At 51.3% G+C, this 24,214-nt stretch overlaps 1 protein-coding gene across 7 annotated transcripts in view; it reads left to right on the forward strand.

Annotated features, from left to right (window-relative positions):
• The window catches only part of Arhgap23 (Rho GTPase activating protein 23), a 102,298-nt gene that overhangs the window by 4,135 nt on the left and 73,949 nt on the right, over window positions 1-24,214 (forward strand). For 6 of the 7 annotated variants that reach the window (XM_031354973.1, XM_031354974.1, XM_031354976.1 and 3 more), the window contains exon 1: window positions 7,643-7,759. The exons of the other annotated variant lie outside the window; for it this stretch is intronic. In XM_031354973.1, coding sequence (XP_031210833.1) covers window positions 7,697-7,759 — 63 coding nt within the window. In that variant the 5' untranslated portion in view covers window positions 7,643-7,696. Of the gene's footprint in view, window positions 1-7,642; window positions 7,760-24,214 lie in introns of those variants that run through there. 7 annotated transcript variants of the gene reach the window in all.

The following is a 24,214-nucleotide window of genomic DNA, read 5'->3' on the forward strand; positions in this document are numbered from 1 at the left end:
GTTTCTTTTGAGAGACTTCAGAGGGAGGATCTAGGTGTTGAAAGCCAGGGGCGCTAAGAGCAGCTTTCCCATCTAGCCCTGCCTTACTTTCTTTCTCCACTAGGGGGCACTCGTTTTTCTAGATTGGAAGGGCCGCTGCCGAGGCCAAGTTCATGGCCCTTTAGCCCTTTAATCCACTGGTCTATTTTACAGTTAGTTCCCAACATACAGTAGCTCTAGAGACAGTTTCTTAATTTTTTGTTTTGTTTTGTTTTGTTTTGTTTGTTTTTGTTTTTTTGTTTTTTTTCGAGACAGGGTTTCTCTGTATAGCCCTGGCTGTCCTGGAACTCACTCTGTAAACCAGGCTGGCTTCGACAACCACCCTCCTACATCTACCTCCTGTATGTTAGATTAAAGGTATGTACCACCGCACTCAACTCAGTTTCCAAGGTTTTGACTTCACCATAGTGTAAAAGCAATAAAAATTCAGCAGAAACTACATTCCTTTTTTTTTTTTTTTTAAGTCTCATGTAACCCAGGCTGGCCTAGAACTCTGTATGCAGCTGGGGATGACCTTGAACTTCTGATTCTCTTCCCTCCACTTCCCCAGAGCTGGGATTATAGATATGCACTACCATGCCCAACGTATGCCGATGGGATACAGGAGTTCATGTGTGGTAGGGGAACACTCTTCTACCAACCGAGTTTCGTACTCTGCTGTTGTGGTTCAGCTTTTGAATCCCTTTCCTGGGGTGACGTTATATGGAGTCTGTGGCAGTGGGGCACAGTTTGAAGCCCTCAACCTAAGGGGAAATCAATGTGGGATCTGCACTGTGTGACTCAATCAGGATGCTTTGCAGGATGGGCGTGGAATGAGCTATGTAGACCAGGCTAGCCCGGAACAAGCAATGTAGACCAGGATGGCTCAGAATTCACAGCTTTTGCCTCCCAAGTGCTGGGATTTGACAAGGAACTTAGGATGTTTTTGATGGAAGTGAAATTGCACCCAAGTGTGGTGTTTTCCTTACAGCTCCGGGGTGCTTCAAGTCTGTCACTGAATGTGAGCCTCCCTCCCTCTCACAGCCAGACAAGGGAGAAGGCCTTATTGATTCATGTTAAAGGGTAAGGTATGGTCAGAGAACGTAACTAGTCCTCAGAGCCAGACGACTGTTTGATGAGAGGTACTGGGCATCTCATATCAGGGCTCCTGTGACCACACTGTAAACTCCTTTCCAATGTCCAGCCCTGTGCTGTCCTCCTGGGCTCTGTGCAGCCCTGAGCTGTTTTTCTTCTATCTGCTCAGTTTCCTCCTGTGTGCCCTCAGTCTATCTCCCATGCATTCCAACGCTTGGTTTATTTTTTTAGTTATATTGTATGTGAATGGGTGTTTTGCCCACATGGGTGTCTGTTCACCATGTGTGTGCCTGGTGCCAGTGGAGACCAGAAGAGGCCATTCAGTCCCCAGGAGCTGGAGTTACAGATGGTTGTGAGTCACCACGTGGATGCTGAGAATTGAACTCAGGACCTCCGGAAGAGTAGCCAGTGCTCTTAACCACTGAACCATCTCTCCAGCCTTCCAATGTTGTCGCTTTCTTAACAGAACATTTACTGATTGATTTGTGTGTGTGTGTGTGTGTGTTTGTGCCCACATGCATGCATACCTGCCACTGTGTGCATGTGAAAGTCAAAAGACAAGTTTGCTCTCGATTTTCGCTGTAAGAAGTCTGTGTTAAGCCCAGGCATTTGCTTTGGTGGCAAGTGTTTTAACCTGCTGCACTATTTTGCTTGACCCTGTATTTAAAACCACAACGACATTGTTCTGAAGGTATCGCAACGCATGTGGGCGTTTTGTCTGCACGCTTGTCTGTGCACTCACTGCAGACATGCCTGGTCCCTGTGGGGGATCAGAAAAGCACGTCAGATCCCTGTGAGCTGTACTTGTAGATGGGTGTGAGCTGCCGTGTGGGTGCTCGGGACTGAACCTGTGTCCGCTATACAGACATCTCTCCAGCCACGCTTAAAGACAGGCTTTCTCCATGTAGCCTTGACTGTCCTGGAACTCCATTTGTAGGTCAGCCTGGCCTTAGTCTCACAGAGATCCACCTGCCTCTGCCTCCTAAGTGCTGAGATTGAAGGCGTGTACCACTACACCAGGCTATTTATTTTTATCTTAGGTGGATGAATGTTTTCCTGGGTATATATATGTATACATATATATATGTGTGTGTATATATATACACGCGCGTATATACACATATATATGCACGCACATGTATGTGTGTGTGTGTGTGTGTGTACACATATGCACTAAATTTGTATCTGATACCCACAGAGGTCAGAAAAAGGCGATGGACCCCTGGAACTAGAGTTACCAGGAATTATGGGCTGCTGTGTGCGTGTTAGGAACCGAACCTGGATCTACTGCAAAAGCAGCAGGTACTTTTAACTGCCTAGACGTCGCTCCACCCCCTCCCCTTCCACTTCTTTTTTTTTGAGGCAGGGTCTCATTATGTAGCCCAGGCTATGCTCAAACTTGCTGCCTCGACTACAATGACTTCTGACTTGTGAACCTCTTGCCTCAGCTTCCCGAGTGCTGAGATCACAGGCCTGGGCCACCACGGCTGGCTCAGGATTCCTTTCTCCATGCCTTCTTAGGTACCTGCTGTTGTCTGAGCTATCTCATCTTCCCACTCAGACTGCTGCCTGCCATGCCCAAGGTGCGCTCGCTCGCTCGCTCGGATTGCCCAGTGGCCTGCACTGCCCCCACCCCACCCCACCACCTCCCTGTTCAGCTTCGCCCTCTCCCTGTCTGCACAGTTTGACTTCCATTGGCTCCCAGGAACTTACTAAGAGCTCTCTCTGACCCACCCGATGCCACTTTCCTGCATTTTCTCTTCCATCTGTCCCTAAAGGCTGGTGCTCCTGCAGGTACTGTCCAGCATATGGTCACCTCATCCCCTTTTCTCCCTAGGGACTCTTGAGCTGCTTCCCTGTCTTCCTCAGTCAAGACTTCTAACTCAAGCCTGCCTTCCAGAGAGGGACCAGACCCAGGGTTTAAGCAGCCAGTAAATATTCCACCAAATGTGGATTAAGTATGTAGACGCTGGAGCTCAAATGCCTGGGTTCAAATCCCGTGTGGGTTTGCATCAGGTACTTAGTGCATGCCTACAATCTTGATTTTATACTTGAGAAGCTGAAGCAAGTGAAGTTCAAGGATAGCATTGGCTAACTTAATGAGCTCCAGGCTAGACGAAGCTTATGGGTTGAGGACCTGTCTAAAAACTAAAAAGCCAAGGCAAAGTAAAAGGATTCTGGGGAGGTGGCTCAGGTAAGTGCTTGCCACGCATGTGTGGGGTCATGAGTTCAGATCCCTCGTGCCGTTGGAACTAGGTGCAGCTGGGTACAGCAGCTCACATCTGTAATAATCCAAGTGCTGTGGGAGCAGAGACAGGAGGATCTCCAGGGTTCTGGGTTCAGTGAGAGACACTGTCTCAGGAAAGAAGGTAGAGTGTGATTGAGGAAGATATTCAGTGTCAGCCTCAGTCTGCACACACACACACACATACACACACACACACACACACACACACACACAGTATACACGTGTACCACCCACAAAACAAACAAAAATCGCAAATGTATTTAAGTTGGTTGTATCCTAGTTTCCTTATCCATTAAACAAAATAGTAAAGACTGCATATCCAGGCCGTCCTAAATGTTAATTAAAGCAGTAACTCAGGACTTGGTGCCTGGCCACTCTCCTGGGAACATCCTACACAAATGGTCTAGTAGTCTAAGCCTTGAAGTTGTTCTAGATTCTTCCATCTCCTTCCCCCATCACCCACTAGGTTACCAAATCCCAAAGCCTCTGATATTTGTTGCTCTCTGCCCCTTATTCTGCTAAATCCCAACCCTCATTCCTCACCTCCTTCCTTACAGTCTTCAGTTCCTGTCCTCACTGTATGCCAGAGAGAGCACAGGACACCGCTACCTCAAGTTTCTGCCAGGCCAGACTGCCTGAGCCCAGTCTCTCACATCCTCCTGTTTCCTCCCTCATCCTTCCACACTTCCTGTCCACACACCACTGGAGCCCTCCTGGCCTTTGTCCGTGGGCAACCTTCTCCCCAGCTTGCCTCTATCTCCATTCCTCTCATCCAGGTCAGCTCAGTCTCGAAACCCCACAGAGCTGGGGGCAGCTCCTGCAGACAGCCCTCAGGTTTCTCTAACCTTCCATGGCTGCTCTGGGGGGTCTCACCATAGAATCATGGTTAAAGATGACCAAATCACCGAAGGGAAGGAGCAGGGCCTGATCCCTGTAGTATCCCCCAATGCCACCTGCCACACCCTTGCAAGTCTGTTGCCCCCTGGGATTGGCCTGAGTCAACAGTGGCGATGACTGGGCTGGTGGAAGGGTTTAGAAAGATGAGTATAAAGGGGATTCCCAGGAGAATCATCATCCACTCAATGGGAGCGCCCTTGTCCCAAACCCCACAGAACATACAAGGAAGAAAATGGCTTCTTCAGGCAGAGGAAGAATGTGCAGACAGGAGCTGGGGAGCTGGGATAGATGGGGTTGCGTTGGGGCATGGGAGGGGGTGTATCAGGGGAAGAAGGCCAGAGGAGATGGATAGGAATGACTGGTGTGTGTGGGGGTGCAGGTCAAGGTGCAGGAAAGGGTAGGAGGGGCAGCAGGGTGGAGAGTACCCTTTCTGGGAAGTGGGAGGGGTGGAGGAGGTCCGAGCTGTGCATTGTGGAGGGAGGAATTGGCCTGCCGGTCAGTGTGAGCTCACTTCCTCTTACTGCCTCCTGTAGGGTCTGAGGGCATCAGGCTCTGGAAAAAGTGAGCCAGGGGCACCCCAGGGGCCACCACCCTCCTCCCTGCCCCCACAGCCTCAGCTCAAATCAGCTCTCCTTATAGAGACAACCTTTTGTTCTGGGAGGAAAGGACCCTGTGCCAGGGGGGCACTATGCCTTGGAACTCTGGCGCTCCAGGCAGAGGGGGCAGGAACTGGAGCATGTGCTGAGATGGAGAAGTTCCAGGCTTTGTAAGGGATTACAGCTAGGTGGTAGGAGGGGCTTTTTAGGAGTAGAGGGAATAATTCTGGCTTCAGACCTCGGGGTGAAAGAAGTTAGAGTCTAAGTCTTTTTGTTGTTGTTGTTTTGTTTTGTTTTTCAAGACAAAGTTTCTCTGTGTAGCCCTGGCTGTCCTGGAACTCCCTCTGTAGACCAGGCTGGCCACAAACTCAGAAATCCACCTGCCTCTGCTTCCCAAATGCTGGGATTAAAGGCATGTGCCACCACTGCCCAGCCGGCTAAGTCTTTCTAAGAGATTTTTTTTTAAGTGCAAGGGACTCAAAATAAGGCATACAATGTGAGCCTGGCAGTGAGCCTTCTGGCTCTCAGCAGTAGGGGTGGCCAGACTGATGTCCCCCTTCCTACAGCCTGCACTCCTGAGCCTGAACAAGTAGCAAGAGGTGGGCCTGGGGACCTGGGTCCTTCCTGATGGTGGAGTTAAAGTAAGCATTCATACGTGTTCCTCTGGCTCAGGGGGGCCAGCCTTTCTACTCTGCCCGCCTTCCTGAAATCAATCATTATTTCTTGAGGGTATCTGCTTCTTCTGAATCTCATAATCTGGGGCGAGGAATAGGAGAAAGTCTTTAAAACTGCAAGAAGGGGGGCTGGTGAGATGGCTCAGCGGGTAAGAGCACCAGCTGCTCTTCCAAAGGTCATGAGTTCAAATCCCAGCAACAACATGGTGGCTCACAACCACCTGTAATGAGATCTGACTCCCTTTTCTGGCGAGTCTGAAGACAGCTACAGTGTACTTACATATAATAAAGAAATAAATCTTTTTTAAAAAACTGCAAGAAGGAGCCATGCCGTAGCAGCTCATGATTATTGTCCCAATAGTCCGCAGACTGAGGCAGAGGGAGAAGAAGGTTCAAGGTCACTCTGCAGTACCCTGTCTCAAAAACATCAAACCAGGGTATACCAAAGAAAACCCAAAACATCACCAGTGTAGTGTTGTACCCTTTTAACCTCAGCACTAGGGAGGCAGAGGTAGGTGGGTTTCTGTGAGTTGGAGGTCAGCCTGGTCTACAGAGTGAGTTCCTGGCCAAGCAAGTATTTTTTTTTTAAGATTTATTTTATTTATTTTATGTATATGAGTACACTGTAGCCCTGCTACAGATGGCCGTGAGCCATCATATGTGTGGCTGCTGGGAATTGGACTCAGGACCTCTGCTGGTCCCTGCTCGCTCCAGCGTAATTCACTGTAGCTGTCTTCAGACGTACCAGAAGATCTCATTACAAATGGTTGTGAGCCACCATGTGGTTGCTGGGATCCGAACTCAGGACCTTCAGAAGAGCAGTCAGTGCTCTTACCCGCTGAGCCATCTCACCAGGCCAAGTAAAAAAGGTTTAGGAAGAAGTCAGCATGGGCTGGAGAAAGAGAAAGAATGAGAGTTACACAGCAAAAAGAACTTCCCAACTCGAAGGATTGCGTTGGGGTATGTGAGCTGGGGGAGCAGGGTGGGGTGTTTTCTGTTGACTGTGAAGTGAGTGGTTGGCTCAGGCTGGAATGTCTTTTTAGGACAGCTCCCAGTGAAGCAGGAAGGCTGGTGAGGTAGGGGTGGGAGTGCTTCTTCATAGGGCTATCTTAGTGGGTCCCATTTGCAGGACCAGAGGTCTGAACTCACTGTGACGGGCACCAAAAGTCTGGGGTGTGTGTCAGACCTGCCTTCTAACCTTCACTCGGCTCTACTGTGGGATCCTGTCTAAGATTCTTCCTGGGAGGGGTCGTTCCTAGATGGGAGCCTATCCCCAAGCCATATCTGTTGTACCTCATTCCCGTGACGTTCTAGAGCAGAGGTTCTCAACCTTCCTAAGGCTGCAATCCTTTAATACAGTTCTTCATGTATAATACAGTGACCCCAACCATAAAGCTATTTTTGTGTCTATTTTTCCCCCCTTTTCGAGGCAGATTTTCTCTGTATAGGTAGCCCTGGCTGTCTTGGATCTCTGTAGACCAGGCTGGCTTCAAACTCAGAGATCTTGCCTGCCTCTGCCTCCCCAGTGCTGGGATTAAAATGTGTTCCACCAATGCCTGGCTTAGTTGCTACTTGATAACTGTAATCTTGCTTCTTGTTATGAATCGTAATGTAAATATCTGATATGCGACCCCTGTGAAAGGGTCGTTCATCCCCCAAAAAGTCACGACCCATAGGTTGAAAACCGGTGCTCTTAGAGTATTTCTGCCAAGATTTGTCCGTTCTTTCCCTATCTGAAACCAGGTCAGGATTGACCTCACAGGCTTTCTGGACCTCTTGGTCTGTTTCTGTCCCTTTCTGGCTGCTTTCCCTGTACTATTTACTGGGTTAGGTGCCCTCATCCTCTTTCGTGCTCACCGATCAACTTCTATCTGGGCAAGTCCCTTGGAGGCCCTCTCCCGAAGCTTCTTCCCCTGAGTCCTTGTCTCTGGGTCAGGCTAGGTTCTGACCCATGGCTCCACGATCCACATAGACCCCTGTCTCGGTTCCCTTTACTTTTCTGGGGAGCGCGTCGGGGAGTTTGGCTTCTACGGGCGGGGCGGGCCTGGGGGCGGAGCTACGAGACTCCGTCCCTTCGAGCCCCGCCCCTCCGTTCCCAGTCGCCGCCCCCTGGGCCCCGGCCCGTGCCCCCAACAGTGCCCTGGCCGCAGAGCCTCCACTGCGGCCCGATGAATGGAGTCGCTTTCTGCCTGGTCGGGATCCCGCCGCGTCCGGAGCCCCGGCCCCCCCAGGTGAGGGCTGACCAGGGCCCGGGTCAGCTGGGCGGGACCTGGGGACGACGTCCTGACTGGGGTCACTGCGCCCCCGTCGGTGGGCACTGTCGTGGGAGCTTGCTGTCCTGCTGGAAGAACAGCTGCGCTAGGCAAGGGCTTGAAGGAAGCGCCGCGTAGGGGCTCCGACGGGCCCGGGGCTACCGAGCCCGGGGCCACACAGCTGGTGGTGGTGCCAGGCCCAGGGCGGCCAGGCAGCAGGGGTGGGAGGCCCGCGCGCCTTTTGTCCGGGATTTTCAGGCGGGGCGCCCGCCGCCGTTTCCTCTGCCCAAGTTTTCGTTTTCCGTTGGCGAGGCCCCCGCACAGCTGGAGCCACAGGGAGTGGGGGAGGGGTCCCGGGGCGGGACGTCCTTGGCTCGCCCCCTCCGGGTGGGGCTTCATCGTAGGCTTCGGGGGTCGCGAGTGCGACCCCAGCCCTGCCCGGCCCTCCTCTCTGCCCGCTTCGACTGTGGGTGGGTCCGGGAGTGGGGTGCCAGGGGCATTACTCAGCGCTGGGCTGCTCTGCTTGGGTTCTTTCATCTGCCAGCTGCTGGAGGCTGGGAGGGGCCTTCACCTTCCCAATAGGGTCAGTCCCCTGCCTTGGAGTCTGGCTGCCGGTCCTGTTTAAAGCTCCCCCCAGCTCACAAAAGCAGGGTAAGCTGAAGGGTTGAAAAGTGTGTCTGACCAATAGTTTTCCTGAATTTGGAAAAGTTGCTCCCTGGGGTCCAGTTTGAGGGTCAGGACCAGGACTGAGCCACTCCCTCTTTTGACACCCCAGCGGGCTCCTGCCCTCGGGGTGTTGGTTCAGCGGGCATGTACTTTGCAAACTCTTTCGGAGACTTTGGTGTCTGGACTGGATGTATTAAGTTCTCCCTCAGTTGGCTTCTTTACCCCGCCCTCCAGCCAAAGTGTGTTTCCTAATTATAAACTTGAAATTCAGGATGGACAGGGGGCAGGAGTGGAGGTCATTAAGCCGGAGTCCTTCAGATTCTCCCCCCCAGCCCCCAACCAACAGTGTACTTCATCCCTGTCCCCTTACTGCCTCCACCCATACCCCCTGTGGGCTTCTGGAGGGAGGCCTTTGATCCCACGTGGTTCTCCCCTCTGCCAGGGCAACAACTCCACTTTCAAAATGGCCAGAGCTGACAGCAGGAGATTTGAATCTCCACTGCAGAACTAGTCATTTGGCCTGCAGACTTGGCCCAAAGGCTTCGGAGCCTTGGTGGCTTCCTCCAGTTGCCCACATGTGGTTGGATCCACCCCCAGTTGGCTGAGAACTTCGAGAGATCCTGGGCTCCAGGCCCTATCTCAGTGGATCGCCCCCATGCAGTGCTAGATTAGAGGGTCTTAGAGTATGTAGTAAAGTGTTAGTGCCCATTACATTGTTATTTTATTTTACTTTTTGGCTTTTCAAGACAGGGTTTCCCTGTGTAGCCCTGGCTGTCCTGGAACTCTCTCTGTAGACCAAGCTTACCTCAAACTCAGAAATCCACCTGCCTACCTCCCTAGTGCTGGGATTAAAGGTGTGCGCCCCCATGCCTGGCAATGTTAGTGCCTATTTTACAGATAGGGTCTGACCTAAAGGTATGGTGATACTGTTGGGCTGGACACCTGAGTTCTGGTGTCTGTTAGGGCAGGAAATAAAGTCGGGGGAGGGGAGCACTGGAGAGATGGCTCAGCAGTTGAGATCACTGACAGCTCTTCCAAGAGGACCTGGGTTCAATTCTCAACACCCACATGGCAGCTCACAGCTATCTGTAACTACAGGATCCATCACCCTCACCCAGACATATGCAGGCAAAGCATCAGTGTATATAAAATAAAAATAAATAAATTATAAAAAAGAAGTTTTGGGGGAATGTTTTTAGGAAGACCTCTTAGATACTCTGGGGTGGGGCAGGTTTTGTGGTTCCCAGCTGCAGCTGAGGGCACTGAACCCAGGGAACAAGCCTTTCGTGTGGGTTGTATAGATGAGGCCTTCTCCGTCCTCTCTCAGGGCAACCCTGAACTCATGGCGTAAGGATGCAGTGGTGTTGGCAGAGTTGGGAGGGAGGGTGCTGCATAACAAAGCCGGGCAGTGTGGGAGGGGGCAGTGGGTTGCTTCATTTCTCATTGCAAGGATACTTTGAAACTTCTTTTGTAAAGTTAAAAAACAGACTACAGCTGGGTGTGGTGGTGCCTTTAATCCCAGCAGAAGCAGAAGCAGAGACACAGGCAGGCAGATGTCTGAGTTCTAGGCCAACCTGGTCCATGTAGGGAGTTTTGTTTTTTTTTTAAGAATTATTTCTCGCCGGGCGGTGGTGGCACACGCCTTTAATCCCAGCACTTGGGAGGCAGAGGCAGGCGGATTTCTGAGTTCGAGGCCAGCCTGGTCTACAGAGTGAGTCCAGGACAGCCAGGGCTACACAGAGAAACCCTGTCTTGAAAAAAACCAAAAAAAAAAAAAAAAAAAAAAAAAAAAGAATTATTTCTCTATGTATATGAGTACACTGTAGCTGTCTTCAGACACACCAGAAGAGGGCATCAGGTGGTTGTGAGCCACCATGTGGTCACTGGGATTTGAACTCAGGACCTCTGGAAGAGCAGTCAGTGCTCTTAACCGCTGAGCTATCTCTCCAGCCCCCATGTAGGGAGTTTTTAGGACAGCCAGGGCTACAAAGAGAAACCCCGTCGATGATGATGATGATGATGAATATAAAAGACAGATTAGAGCCGGTGACTGGACTAAGTGTTGGGGTAAAGGGTTGGGGCTGGCTATTCAGGAGAACCTTCTAGGGGCAGGCTTGTGAGGTGCAGCACCCCAAAGCAGTCTATTGCCTGGTACAGGAATGTTTCCTCCAATAGGTGCACTCCTGTGATGCTGGATTCCAATGCAGATATCTAGAGAGATCCAGAGAGCATGCAAACATAGGCAAATGAGCATATACACTAGTGCTAGAGATTTTTTTTTTTTTTTGGAGATAGTTATTTGCTATGTAGCCTAGGCAGCTTTGGCTGTCTCGGCCTCCTCAGTGACGTGGCTACAGTCTGACAACAGTTTCTCTGGTGCAGGATCTGTATAGCTCTCATTCTTTTATTTGTCAGAGTATCCTCTTAAGGTGGGATACAGTGTCTTCATCTTCCCATTTTACAGAAGAGGACAGTGAAGCACAGGGAGATGATAGTAAAGAACAGAGCAGGGGAGGAAGGGGCCACCAGGTTCTAGAGTTATGACTGGCCCTTGCCGTGCAGTTGCTGCCACACCCCCTGAGTCTGTGCCCATTTAGGAGAATCCACAGCAAACCTTCCTCCAGCTGGTTTGGAACTTGGTTGCTTGTTTTGTTGGTCATCAGGGTGGCACAGGGTGGCACAGCCTCAGGTATCCCTCCGTGTCATCAGCCTCCCTCCCCCACCCCCAGACTGGCCACCAGTACTCCAGCCCATGGCCGTCCCTTGGCGTTCTCTGTCCAGTGGTGCATCAGCCCTGCTTTGCTGGCTGCAGAGGTTCAAAGGTGAGGGATTGGCTCTGTCAGGGATTCAGACAAAGCCTGGTCTTCATTATCCTGCCCTGCCACCCCGACTCTGTCATGAATAGGGCCTGTGGGAGCTGGCGCTGCCTCTCCCCATACTTACCCCCACCCCAGGCCCTTCAAACAGCCCAACTTTAGATCTAGGCCCCTGTTTCTCGTGAAATTGTGCCAGCGTGTCAGCAGGGCAGTGCCAGGCTGTACCGGGAGGACATTTCTACCATCTCAGGGCAACGTCAGGCCCAGGTGGCCTTGGCTTTGGCTATGGCAGAGTTTGAGCCCTTTGGGAGCAGGAATGTTTATTACCTGTCAGAGTGGTCAAAACGAAAGGGCCCATCTTGTTCAGCTTCTCATGCTACAGGGGAAAGGATGCTGTACTTACTGTATCATGCTCCTCAGCCTGGGAGAGTGGCAGGTGAGGACTGGGGTCCTCTGAGGCCCAGGCTCCCAGGGGTCTGTCCATGGCACTGTTTTCCCCACATCCCACCAGTGCTGGTCTCTGGGACTGAGTCCTGGGGGTGTGGCAGAGATGAGTACACAATGTATCTTGTTCATCTGTGTCCCCAGCGCCCGGCACAGTGCTTGGCACAGGGCGGCCCTCCATAAATGTTTGCAGAGTACAAGCCAGAAGCCTCCCCCACTGCTCTCCCCGAGTGACCGGGGCCTAGTTCTCTCCCAGGCATTGGGATGGGAGACTTATCAGTCTCCCTGTCAGACTTAGTCAGAGGGGAAAAGATCATATAAAATATGCTCATGGTACGTACGTCATGCAAAGCAGGTGTGTTACTGCATCCCAGCTGATAGAAAGAGATTCCATGGCTTCCCAAGGTCACACAGTGAGAGACAAAGCTAAGGCACTGAGCATGCTCTTAGCCTCATTCCAGATGCCTAAAGGTGTCGTGTCTGTCTTGTTACCCACACACTCTGGCACCCAGCCAGCACCTAGAGAATGTTTGTTGACTGACCGACTGACTAACTGGATTCATAAACGGTGAGACAATGGATGACACCCCACAGAATCCTGCACCCCATCCTCTGCATGTAGGCGGGGTCAGGGTCTTGGGAAGACAGCCTGGGAGTATTGCTGTGTTGTCTGCACAGAGTGCCAGAGCCACACCTAGGGAAGAAGGGAAACATGTCTAGGGCTTCCTGTCACCACTGCCTTCCAAGGCTACCAGGTGCCACTGCCCCCAAAGCTGGCTGCTGCTTTAACTTGGCTCTTCATTTTCCAGAGTTCTGAGGCAAGTCTGTGGGCTGAATGAAAGGCCAGCATTCCATCTCAGTCCTGAAGTGCTTAGCTCAGACTTAGCTTAGGATTGATATCCTAAGCTGGCTCGGCGCTCTTCTACCTGGCTCTGTGTCCAGCTATTTGTACCAGCCCTCCTCCCCTCCCCCTCTGCCTCATATGCCCGGGTTAAAGGCACGCACCATCTGCCCCGACTGAGGACCGAATCTGGAGCCTTGTACATCCGAGACAAGTGCTTTCTCACTACCTCCATGCCTGGCCCCGCGTTTACTCTTATTTTTTTTCTTTTAACTTACTTTATTATTAAACGTGTACAGGTGTTTTATCTGCATCTGTGTCTGTGTACCACATGTGGAGGTCAGGAGAAAGCATCTGATCCTCTGCAACTGGAATTATGGGTGGTTTGCGAACCACCATGTGGGTGCTGGGATTCAAACCTAGGTCCTCTGGGAGAGCAGGTGGCACTCATAACCAGCAAGCCATCTCTCCAGCCCCTTTACTTTTTATTTTAAGACAGAATCTTGCTAAGTTAAGGAGGCTGGTTTCTGTAGCCAGGTCAGACCTTAAGTGCTCACCCTTGTACGTCACTTCTGGGATTATAGTCCTCTCATCCAGCTGCACAGTTATCAACTATTTATCTCTCAAGCAACAGGTGTTGGATTTCCAGCCTGCATCTGTCCTAAACCTTGGGCCCAGGGATATCTCCAGCTTCCTTTGACTCCTACATACCTGGGCTGTTGGGTCACCCTTCCTTTCTGTTCTTTTTTTCCTGGTCTGAATTAGCATTAGTCAGCACCTCCCCCCCCCCCCCCCCCTCCAGGCTACAGCTTCATCTGCTCTGAGGGGCCTGCACACTGAGACATTTGCCATTCTAGCTTCTGACCCAGCAGATGGGCCCTGGGAGATGAGGGCCTGGGGCTTGGGCCTGGTATGCCCCTCAGGACCTGGGGAGCCTGGAGCACCCGGTGGTGGAGTGTTCGGTTGGATCTTACCCTCTTAGCTCTTGTTTAACTCTAAGCCATCGTTACTGTGAGGCTTTGGACACCAGCCTCCACTTTTTCTTTCATGTGGACTTGAGGCTTGAAGCTTACACATGCTAGTCACGTGCTTTGTGACTGAGCTACGTCTTAGCTCTTGGCCTTTATTTTTTAAAACCTCAGATACAATCCATCAGCCTTACTAAGAGGCCTGAGGGAGGGGAATCAGGCCAGTCTCTATCGGCAGCCATCATTAGACAAATAATAGTCAATGGATGGAAATAAGAACACAGGCTTTGTTGGAACCCGTGAGCTGTAACCCCAGCACACCTGGCTCAGTAGCACCCATTAGCAGGGAGTGGTAGCTCACATCTTCCATAACCCTAAAGAGTTATGGATCAAAAGTTCAAGGTCATCCTTGGCTACATAACATGTTTGAGGCTAACCTGGGCTAAGATCTCACCGTAAACAAACAAAACAGACATTTATGGTCAGAGTAATCTGAAGAGACATGAGCATGCCTGGGAGTAGTGAGGCCTCCATCACTGGAGGTATCCAAGCCCTGCTGGACAGTAATGTGGACTAGTAATAATTCTGGAACTGAGCTAAAGGTCAGCACAGAAGCCCCTGGGGACACTGCTTGGGTATTTATGCTGTGTCACAGCAGTCAAAAGGGCTGTTTCTGGGACTCCTGCATACTGGGGACTGAACCTGTGGCCAGATGCCTGGTCTGGAAGGAGCCCTAAAGGCTGGCCACTCTGGTTGGGGCTAAATGGCTTTTCAGAGGCCAGATATTTCTGAACAGGCTGGCTGGAAGAAGCCTGGAGGCCTTGTGTGATACAATGTGGTCTGGAGAAGGCAGGAGGCCATTCTAGAGCTGGGAAGACTGGGTGACCAAGGAGCAGGGAGGCACGAGGGCCACTGGTCTTGGGGGCTACCTGTTCATCCTGGCTTTGTGTGCCAGGGAGTGGGTGAGTTCCCTGATCCACCAACACAGCCTCTCAAGTAGCAGAGGCCTGCCTCAGCTGCTCCCTGTAGCAGAGTCTGGCCCGTAGGAGTGGAGCTGGGGAAAGAAAGCCTTATGCCCAGTGCGTTTGGGGGAACCTGGGGGTCGGGGGAACAGTGGAGCCTTTGTTGACAGCTGCCAGGAATCTGGCCGAGGAGCTGGCCCTGGGTTTGGCTGGGATCTCCATAGACTGGCCCTCTTTGAAGTGACCCTTTCAAAGCTCAGCCTGTATTCTTGGGACTGGGCAGACCGGGCAAAGGGCTTGCTGGCCTCTGTGGCATGGACAGGGGGCAGTAGCCCTGTGGGATCCAGGAATGTGGTGGGCTGGGGTACGTGTCAGAGCCATGCGAGTGGACAACTACTAGGGGTCTGACCAGTGACAAGTCGGGGTATCATTTCAGGAAAGGGCAGAGTTCCTTCTGGCTGGTGCCCGGTTTCTTCCTTTCACTCAGCAATTTGATTTCTCTCTCTATTGGGCTCCCAAGCACTGTGTTCTTGTTAATTCCCATCACTGCTGGGAGAACCACTTGGGAGACTAGGGCAGGACTTCAGGACCACAGGCACAGAGAGGGGTGGAGTGGGGGTTTGGGTCAAAGAGGCTTTCCCCACTCGTTAGAGTCTTTGGAAAGCTGGGTACCCCACCTCTGAGTGGATACCCTCATCTCTGAGTAGAGACCCCCACCTTTGAGCAGGGACCCCCTACCTGAGTAGAGATCCCCTACTTCTGAGCAGAGACAACTGTACTTCCCCAGACTTCTCTTATCAATGAGGAGACAGTGATGGTTTACCCAGGGAGAGCAGGACGAAGAAGAGAGGGGCAGCTAATCATGGAGGGTAACATCCCCATCTCCCTGTTTATCCTTTAGGGAACGTGAGGTCCAGAGAAAAGGCAGGCTTAGGAAGAGAAGAAGCAGAAGAGAGGGAGGCAGAACAAACAAGAGCTGTCCTGGGAGCTAGGCTGAGTGACAGTAGGCAAGGCTGAAGGATCAAGAATTCAAGGCCTGGACAACTCAGTTGAGATGCTGTCTTGAAATAAAAGGGAAAGCAAGAAGAGGGCCAGAGATGAGTCTCAGTGATAGAGTGCTTGTCTGATGTGCACAAAGCCCTGGGTTCAACCCCCAGCACAGGATAAGCTGGGTGGTGGTGCATGCCTGTAATGCCAGCACTCAGGAGGAAGTTAGAATTCGGCACCATCCGCTGCTCCATCTCCCTGAGGATGTGAACTCACAGAGATCTGTTTGCCTCTGCTTCTGAGTGCTGGGATTAAAAGCTTGTGCCACCATGCCTGGCTTAATTAACTTAAAAAAAAAAAAGAGTGGAAGAAAAAGAAAATGACATCCAGGTAAAGACGGAGAGGTTTCCCAAGGAGGGAAACCTTTCCTGAGGGAGACCCTGAATGTTGGAGCGGAGCTGTGTGGACAGGGGGCCAGCCAGCCTTGTGCCACCCTGATGCGATGCTTTCTCTCTTCCTTCTGAATGTAGCCATGAGATGCAGAGTGGCGGTTTGTAAGTGGGTTGACCGGATCTCACTACGTAGTAAACTGTAGCACTGTAGAGTGTGTAAGTTACCGTGATGGTCACACATTGAAACTGCCCAATGATGCAATTCTCTGAAGGTGTTCCCTGTGATAGGGACTATCCTCACACAGACTTGAGGAAATCTTCTGGAGGCGTGGCCTCTGGTTCCTCCCCCAAAGGGGGTGGGGCTCGCTTTGTTGCTCCCTGTATCTTGAGCTGGCATCTACACAGCTGAGCTCTCATTAGCTCTAATGAGACTTTGGCCTTGGGCCCCGGAGCCCTGCTGCACCTGGGGGAGGAGTTGTGACAGCTGAGGGTGGGCAGGTGTACAAGAAGGGAGCCATGGGGATAGGTCACCCAGGCTGGTGACAGAGCCCATTCATCCACTTCCTCCCTCTGCAGCCTTTGCCTCCTGCACTGGTCCCAGGGGCTCAGGTCTCTCAATGCTAGGGACTAGCTTATCTGAGGGACCAGGCTCGGCCTGGGACCGCCAGGGACATTCCCAGGCATGGCTGGCATAGTGTTCCTCTTGTCCTCCCCCAACTATAGCCTGGGGCAGCAGAGGAGGCTAAATGCTTGGGAAAGATTGGGCAGTGGCTGGATCTTCAAGCAAACCAGCCTTCATTTTGTGGGTGGTCATTACTTGTATGCACCCAGGGTTCCACACAGCCCTGCCCTCAAGGGGTTCCTTGTCTGGTTTTCCTATTGCCCAAAAGCCAGACAAAAAGACTCCACACGATTTTTGTTTATCTCCATTACCTGCCAGTCCAGAAGTTTCCCACGGCCCCCTTGCCTAAAATATACGTGTAAAAAAGACCCTGGCCCCCTTGCCTAAAATATCTGTGTGAGAAAGACCCTGGCAGGCCAAAGGAGCCATGTGGTGCAGACTCAGCAAGGGGGACTAGAGCCAGGGTGGGTAAAATACACAGATTACCTTCGAATTCAGTTGGATCTGAGTGACCTTGCCTGGTGGTGTTTTTATTTATTTACCTATTTCAGCCTTTTGACAGGGTCTGTGTAGCCTTGACCAGGCAGGAGCTTGGGGGGTCCTCTTTCCCCTGCCTCTTGGGTGCTGGGTTACATTGTTACTTAGCTTCACAAGAGCACACTTCTGAGTCTCTAAATACCTTGTAGTGGCCCTTGAACATATATCTTTAGTGTCTTCAATGCTTTTCAACATTTTTAGATTTATTTATTTATTTATTTATTTATTTTCGAGACAGGGTTCCTCTGTATAGCTCTGGCTGTCCTGGAACTCACTCTGTAGACCAGGATGGCCTCGAATTCAGAAATCTGCCTGCCTCTGCCTCCCAAGTGCTGGGATTAAAGGCATGTGCCACCACCACCTGGCTTTTTTTTTTTTAAATTTTTAAAAAATTTAATGTCCATGTTTTATCTGCATGTATGCCAGTGCACCACGAGTGTGCCTGGTGCCAGGAGAGGGTGTCAGATCTCTTGGAACTGGAGTTATAGATGGTTGTGAGCCACCATGTGACTGCTGGGAGTCGAACCCATGTCATCTGGAAAGGTAACAGATGTTCTTAACTTCGGTGCCATCTCTCCAGCCTCGGAAATTAGTATTACAATTTTTTGAGACAGGAGTCTAATATATCCCAAACCTGTTTCAAACTTGATTGGTAGCCAAGGATGACCTTGAACTTCTAGTTTCTGGCTCCACCTCCCAAGTGCTGCCATTACAGTAATATACTACCATGTTGGATTATGTAGAGCTGGAGACCCAACCCAGGGATTCATTCATACACACTACGCAAGAATTTCAGCAGATGAGCCATACCCCAAGTCCCCAAGAACTCTTTAGTTTGGGTCTTATTGCCGGAGGTTTCCCACGGAGATCTCTGGCCCAGCTTGGTGGGGGAGCCCTTGCGCAGAGAACCAAGCAAGCATGGACGGGCCGTCTCTGCCCTGTCTTCCAAGATGCTCTGTTCCTCTGCGCTGCCCTGTACTGAGTTGGGTCGGGCTGGGCCAACAGGCAGACTTAGCCAGTGAGGAGTGCAGCGCAGATTCAGGCAGCGTTTTGGGAGAGCAAATCTCTTCCTGAGTGTTAACAGCTCTAAGAACAGAAGGCTCAGACCACAGAGTAGATCTTTCACATGCTTTTCTTCCCTGGATACCATATATATATAGTTTGGGGGGGTCATTCAGATTTCGGCAGCAGTTATCTCTCATTGGTTTGGGCTGAGAATCTATATTTCCATGTAAGAGGGCTTGACCAATATTACATACCTCTCCTGCTGGGGCCGTTGTGTGTGGGGGGGGGTGGGCTGAAATCTGAGCCATTGGTCTCAGGGCTACCACTGAACTCCCACCATCCCTTATGAGCAAATGCTCAGTGGGTCTCCGGGGTTCCAAGGTGGCTGCTCTCCTGGACTCCAGCTGTCAGAACTGCCCATTGCCCCACACTTTAGTAAAATACCTTCCATTGAGTCGATGTTCAAAGGCCATCATTAGGCAATTGTATATTTATTATAAAAACAAAATAGGGCTGGCGAGATGGCTCAGCGGGTAAGAGCACTGACTGCTCTTCCAAAGGTTCTGAGTTCAAATCCCAGCAACCACATGGTGGCTCACAACCACCCATAATGAAATCTGACGCCCTCCTCTGGTGTGTCTGAAGACAGCAACAGTGTACTTACATATAATAATAAATAAATCTTTAAAAAAAAAACCACAAAACAAAATAAAAAACCAAATTCTGAGAGAGTAAACATGTCACCAGCTCAATAGACAGATCTTTCTAAATCCTATACCTGTCCTGTAGTTACTGTTACATTGCCTGACACAAAAGTGCATGGGAGATCACCTCCCACGGCCCAACATAGGCCTACCTATTCCAGGGGAGCTGCAATCGAAGGAGGGCTAGCATAATAATAAGGGAGAGGAAGACATCCCTGCTGGCGGCTCTGATAAAGACACGCACGTGCACGCGCACACACAGGCACACACACACAGGCACACACACACACAGGCACACACACACAGGCACACACACAGGCACACACACAAGCACACACACACAGCCTGAGGGAGATTCACAGCATGGATGTGAGTCCCAGCTGTCCCATCTTTCAGCTGTCTCCGGTTGGACACATTACTAGCTTCTGCTGGGATCTCCCGAGTGTTCCAGCACTGGTAAACTTCACCTCCACAGTGATACCTTCTCGAAGCTTCTTGGGGAAGCCTGTGTTTATTGAGAGGAACCTGGGATAGGAGAGGATCCCAGCACTCCGGAGGCAGAGGCAGGTGGATCTCTGAGTTCAAAGCCAAGGGCATCCTGGTCTACAGAGCAAATGCAAGGACAGCCAGGGCTACATAGAGAAACCTTGTCTTAAACAGCAAACTAACAAACAAACAAATAAAAAATTACCCCTGGGTCCCAACTCTATAAAGAGCAGTCCTCGACTGCAACCACAGCTATTCTAGAGCCACCAGTGGTGACCTGGTGACATCTTCCACTCCCACCCACCCTGGCTGTCCTGGAACTCAGTCTGTAGACCAGGCTGGCCTCTCCTTCCTGAGTGCCAAGATTAAAGGCATGCACTATCACATCCAGCCCTTGCATGTTCCTTTGTGTTAGGCAATATGGCGATGACCACAGGATAGGTGTATGTGTGTGTGTGGTGTGTGTTTAAACACTTTTTACATTTATGAGTGTGTGTGTGTGTGTATGCCACAGCAACACATAATTGGTGGTCAGGCAGTTCTCAACTTCTACTTTGTGGGGTCTGGGGATTGAACTAATTTATATATTTATGTTTTTATTTACGTTTTACTTATGTTACAGTATGTTTTTACTTATTTAGGTGGTTTAGTGCTGTGATGATGATGATGATGATGATGATGATGATGTGCATGCAGGCCAGTGGTTTGCCTACATGTTTGTGTACCATGTGTGTGTCTGGTGCCTGAGGTCGGAAGAAGGAATAGGATCACTTGGAACTGGAGTTACAGATGGTTGTAAGCTGCCATACAGGTGCTAGGAATTGAACCCAGGTCCTTTGGTTACTCTTAACGACTGAGCCATTTTTTCTAGCCCTTGTTTTATTTACTTACTTTCGAGACAGGGTTTCTCTGTATAGCCCTGGCTGTCCTGGAACTCACTCTTGTAGAGCAGGCTGGCCTCGAACTCAGAAATCCTCCTGCCTCTGCCTCCCAAGTGCTGGGACTAAAGGCGTGCGCCACAACTGCCCTGCTAATTAATAATTTTTGAGACAGAGTCTCACTAAGTTGCCCAAGCTTGCCTGGAATGCAGTATGTTTCCTAGGCTGGCCTTGAGTTCTCAATGATCCCTGCCCCTAACACCACATCCCCAGTTCCAGGATACAGGCATCCTCAGCTCAGGCAATTCTTTGAACCCTCTGTCCACATCTGCTCTGTTTGTTGCACGGCGACCCCTTTGATCTTTATAAATTCGAACTGCTTTTAATTTCGGCAAATCCTTTGGGGATTGCTAAACTGAAACTTGCTGAGCAGCAACTAGATTGCCAGGCGTTCATTCAGTCCTCCGAGGGATCCTGTAGGATCCCTATAGCTCAGGAGGTGGAGGCTTGGAGAGGGAAAGGGTGAGACCGAGGTTTCACCGAGTGGAACCGGAGCCCCAGGCTCTGTGACCCTTTACCTAGTGTGCTAACCCCTCCACCTAGAGCCCCACTTGGTGATAACCTTCCATTGTCCTAGATTCGTCTCTGAAATTTGAATTGTTTGGGGACAAATAGGATACAGGGTAGGTCCGAAATTCCACTCTCAGGTCCTTAAGCTTAACGTGTATACCTTTGGGGCAGGGACTGGTTCAGATGTTTCCTAAGTGCTCAGCTGTTTGTGAGCTCAGACCTTTCTCCAAGAAAGCAAGGCTGACCTGGGGCTAAGGTAGTGAGGAATGGCGTCGCAGGGAAGCAGAACCTTATTAGGGCAGTGATGGGAATAGGGAGGTCTCCAGCAGCCCCGCAGCGTCATTGGGGTTCGGCTCTGCCGTGACTGGTGACTGATGACGACCGGGGCTTACTGGCTTAGGAAAGGCAATCGCCTCAGCTTGCGAGTGCTGCCTGGGGTAGAGTAACCATTCCGCCCCAAACTTGCGGTAGGCAGGGATCCACCAGTAAGAGGTGCCTGCTGCTCTTATTTTGCATGGCCACGCCTCTCATTTTCACAGTTCAACCCTGTCAAGCAGAAGCGGTTTCTGCCTCCTGGGCTCTTACCTCATTTCAAGCCTGGTGCAGTTTGTCCCGTGGGGCGGGGTGGGGATGGGGGTCTGCGACCCGGCTGGCAGCCTAGCTGCACTATTCATAGCTCCAGGGCAGGCGTACTTCGCATATTTGTCGCTCTTCATGTCTGGTTGGACCATCCCGCTCTGCCTTCCTCAGTCCCCTCCTCCCTCCTGCTCTCCCATCTTACCCTTTCAGCTTATCTCAGCTGCCTTCTTGTAGCCTGTGCATCCAAAGACGCTAAGGCCCCTCAGCCGGTGTCTCTTTGGGCTGGCGGACTTAGAGGGAGAAACTGATAGTGAGGATGAGATGAGGGTGGCCAAGAGCCTAAGTTTGGCCTGCCACAGGTGACTGCCACAGGAAGACGCACACTGTGGGACCTGGGCCTACCCCTCAGCCGTTGGGCTGACGTGTGAGAGAGGATGGCGAGACTAGTCAGGATCACGGGAAGGAGACAGAGGACCGTGGAAAATATAGATGAAACAGATGCCGAGTGCTTGTAACTGGAGTGTGAGGAGAAGGCATGACCGATGACTGAAGAGGATGGAAGCAGATTCCTGTCTACCCGCGTGCACCCCGCCCCCTTCTATATTCTAATGCTCCCACTTTTGGACGTAGTTCCCACCAAGAAAAGACAAAAACAAAACAAAACAACCAACCAACCAAACAAGCACACTTGAAGTATGAGTGTGGTAGCAGAAGCCTGAATTCCCAGTACCTGAGAGCTGGAGACACGAGAGTCAGGAGTTCAAAGTCATCCTCGGCTAACCTGAGCTACATGGGACCCTGTCTCAGAAAAAACAATAAAAAAGAGTTGAAGTAGTCTCTGTTGTAGGTGGGCCCCCAGAGGGGAGAGGTGGCCACCCCAGCGGTGAAAGCATGGCTTGTTCCTCACCCCCAAATGCAGAAGCAGTGTGCTAATGCTCACCTGGGCCACATACAAAGTAGACAAAGTTCTTGCCTCCCAGGCCAACACAGTGTCATAAACATACATTCCCTGAGAGGCCCGGAGACCTGGCATTGGGCACAGGGGCAGTATGTGTGTGAAGTGACTTTAAAAACTTTTTTTTTTTTTTTAGCAAGTGGCACATACCTTTAATCCCAGGACTCAGGAGGCAGAGGCAGGTAGATCTCAGAGTTTGAGGCCAGTGTAGTCTACAGATGGAGTTCCAGGACACATAAGATCAGTTCTCTTCTTCTGTCGTGTGAGTCCTGGGGGTCCTTAGTCCAAGTAGTAAGTGCTGAACCACCCGGAGCTGGTGTATTGGCAGACATTAATGCTAGAAGCACCGGAGTGAGTGGACATGAATCAGGGTAAGGGCTGGGGAAGCGTGGAAGGCAACAGAACATTCCAAAGCCAGCGTGCTGCCATGGCCCAGAGGCTGGAAGGGAACTGGAAGGAGGCCAGAGGCTGGGGTGACTGGAACATAGGGAAGGGGGTGCAGTGTGTGTGTGGAGGCTGGGGGTGTATCCTCCAGGGCCTGGTGGCCAAATACTATCAGCCTACACTGACCTCCCAGAGGGAAACCAAACTGTCTAGAGTGGGTGTGGATGGGAAGTAGGCTGAGTCCCTGGCCTTTGGGTGGCAGGGTCCACCCTGACGGTGGGCAGGAGGCCGGGTGGATGACGCCGCCCACCTGTCCGTGCCTAGAATGCCTTTCCAGTAACTTTGCTCAGCAAAGAACACTTGTGGACTTGATTAATGACCATCATGCTACTTAGACCATCAGTGTGAATGCCAGGGAATGCGACATGTTCCCTCCTGAATGCTAAGGTGAATGTAGATCTTTCTCCCATGGGCCAGAGCAGAATTCCCTGTCCAGCTGTGCTTGGCTCAGGGAACAGGGTGGGGATGGTGGCACCTCTGCTGGTGCAGAGGGCCTGCTGTTGTCTACTTCTTCTTTATAAATTGATTTTTATTTTATGTGCATTGGTGTTTTGCCTGCGTGTATGTCTGTGTGAGGGTGTCTGATCCCCTGGAACAGGAGTTACAGACAGTTGTGAGCTGCTAGGACCCAGGAATTGAACCTGGGTCCTCTGGATGAGCACCCAGTGCTCTTAACATCTTAACAACCTCTGAGCCATCTCTCCAGCCTCCTACTTCCTTCTCTCTCTCTGTCTCTCTCTGTCTCTCTCTGTCTCTCTCTGTCTCTCTCTCTCTGTCTCTCTCTGTCTCTCTGTCTCTCTCTGTCTCTCTCTGTCTCTCTCTCTCTCTTCTTTCCTTCTTTTCCTTCTCCTCCTTTCTTCCTCCCTCTCCACCCCCTTGTTCTTTGTTTGTTTGAGACATGGTCTCTCTGTGTAGCCCTGGCTGTCCTGGATCTAGCTCTGTAGATCAGGCTGGCCTTGAACTCAGGGATATGCCTGCCTCTACCTCCTGAGTGCTTGGATGATTAAAGACATGTGCCACCACCTCCTGTCCCTGTCATCTACTTCTTTTGTGCCTATGATTCCATGTCTGAGGGTAGAGCTGGGTTGACTGAGGACAAGGGTCTGGACATAAGAGATGTCTCCTGTCCCTTTCTGACCAAGGAACCCAACCTAGAACCCTTCCAACTCCCTCCTAGTCAGGAGTATAGAGGAGGGCATTTGACCTTATAAAGCTGCATATCTCCTCAGCTAGACCAGGGAGAGGTTCTGCTCAGAGGCAGGGCCAGCATATAGGAGCATGGAGGGTAGCCTCAGCAGGTCGGGCAGGGCTAAGGTGAGGGGGTGGGTGGTTTTAGAGGCGAGGCTGAGAACCTTTTCTTGTAGAGAACCCCACGTGCCCTGGAGGAGATGTTAGGAATCTGCCGAAACTTGCCCTCTGAGGGAATGTGGCCTCAACTGGACTGGAGCTGAGCTCTCCCTCTCCCCTCAAGGAAACCAGTGAGTGCACCTGTTGTCTCTGCCCAGGTGCCAAGTAGTAAGACAAGAAGAAGAACTGGCGGGGGGGGGTGGGGGAGGCAGGTAGTGGGCAAGAAGGGTG

The sequence above is a fragment of the Mastomys coucha genome, unplaced genomic scaffold (assembly GCF_008632895.1).
Source record: "Mastomys coucha isolate ucsf_1 unplaced genomic scaffold, UCSF_Mcou_1 pScaffold5, whole genome shotgun sequence".
Lineage (NCBI taxonomy): Eukaryota > Metazoa > Chordata > Mammalia > Rodentia > Muridae > Mastomys > Mastomys coucha.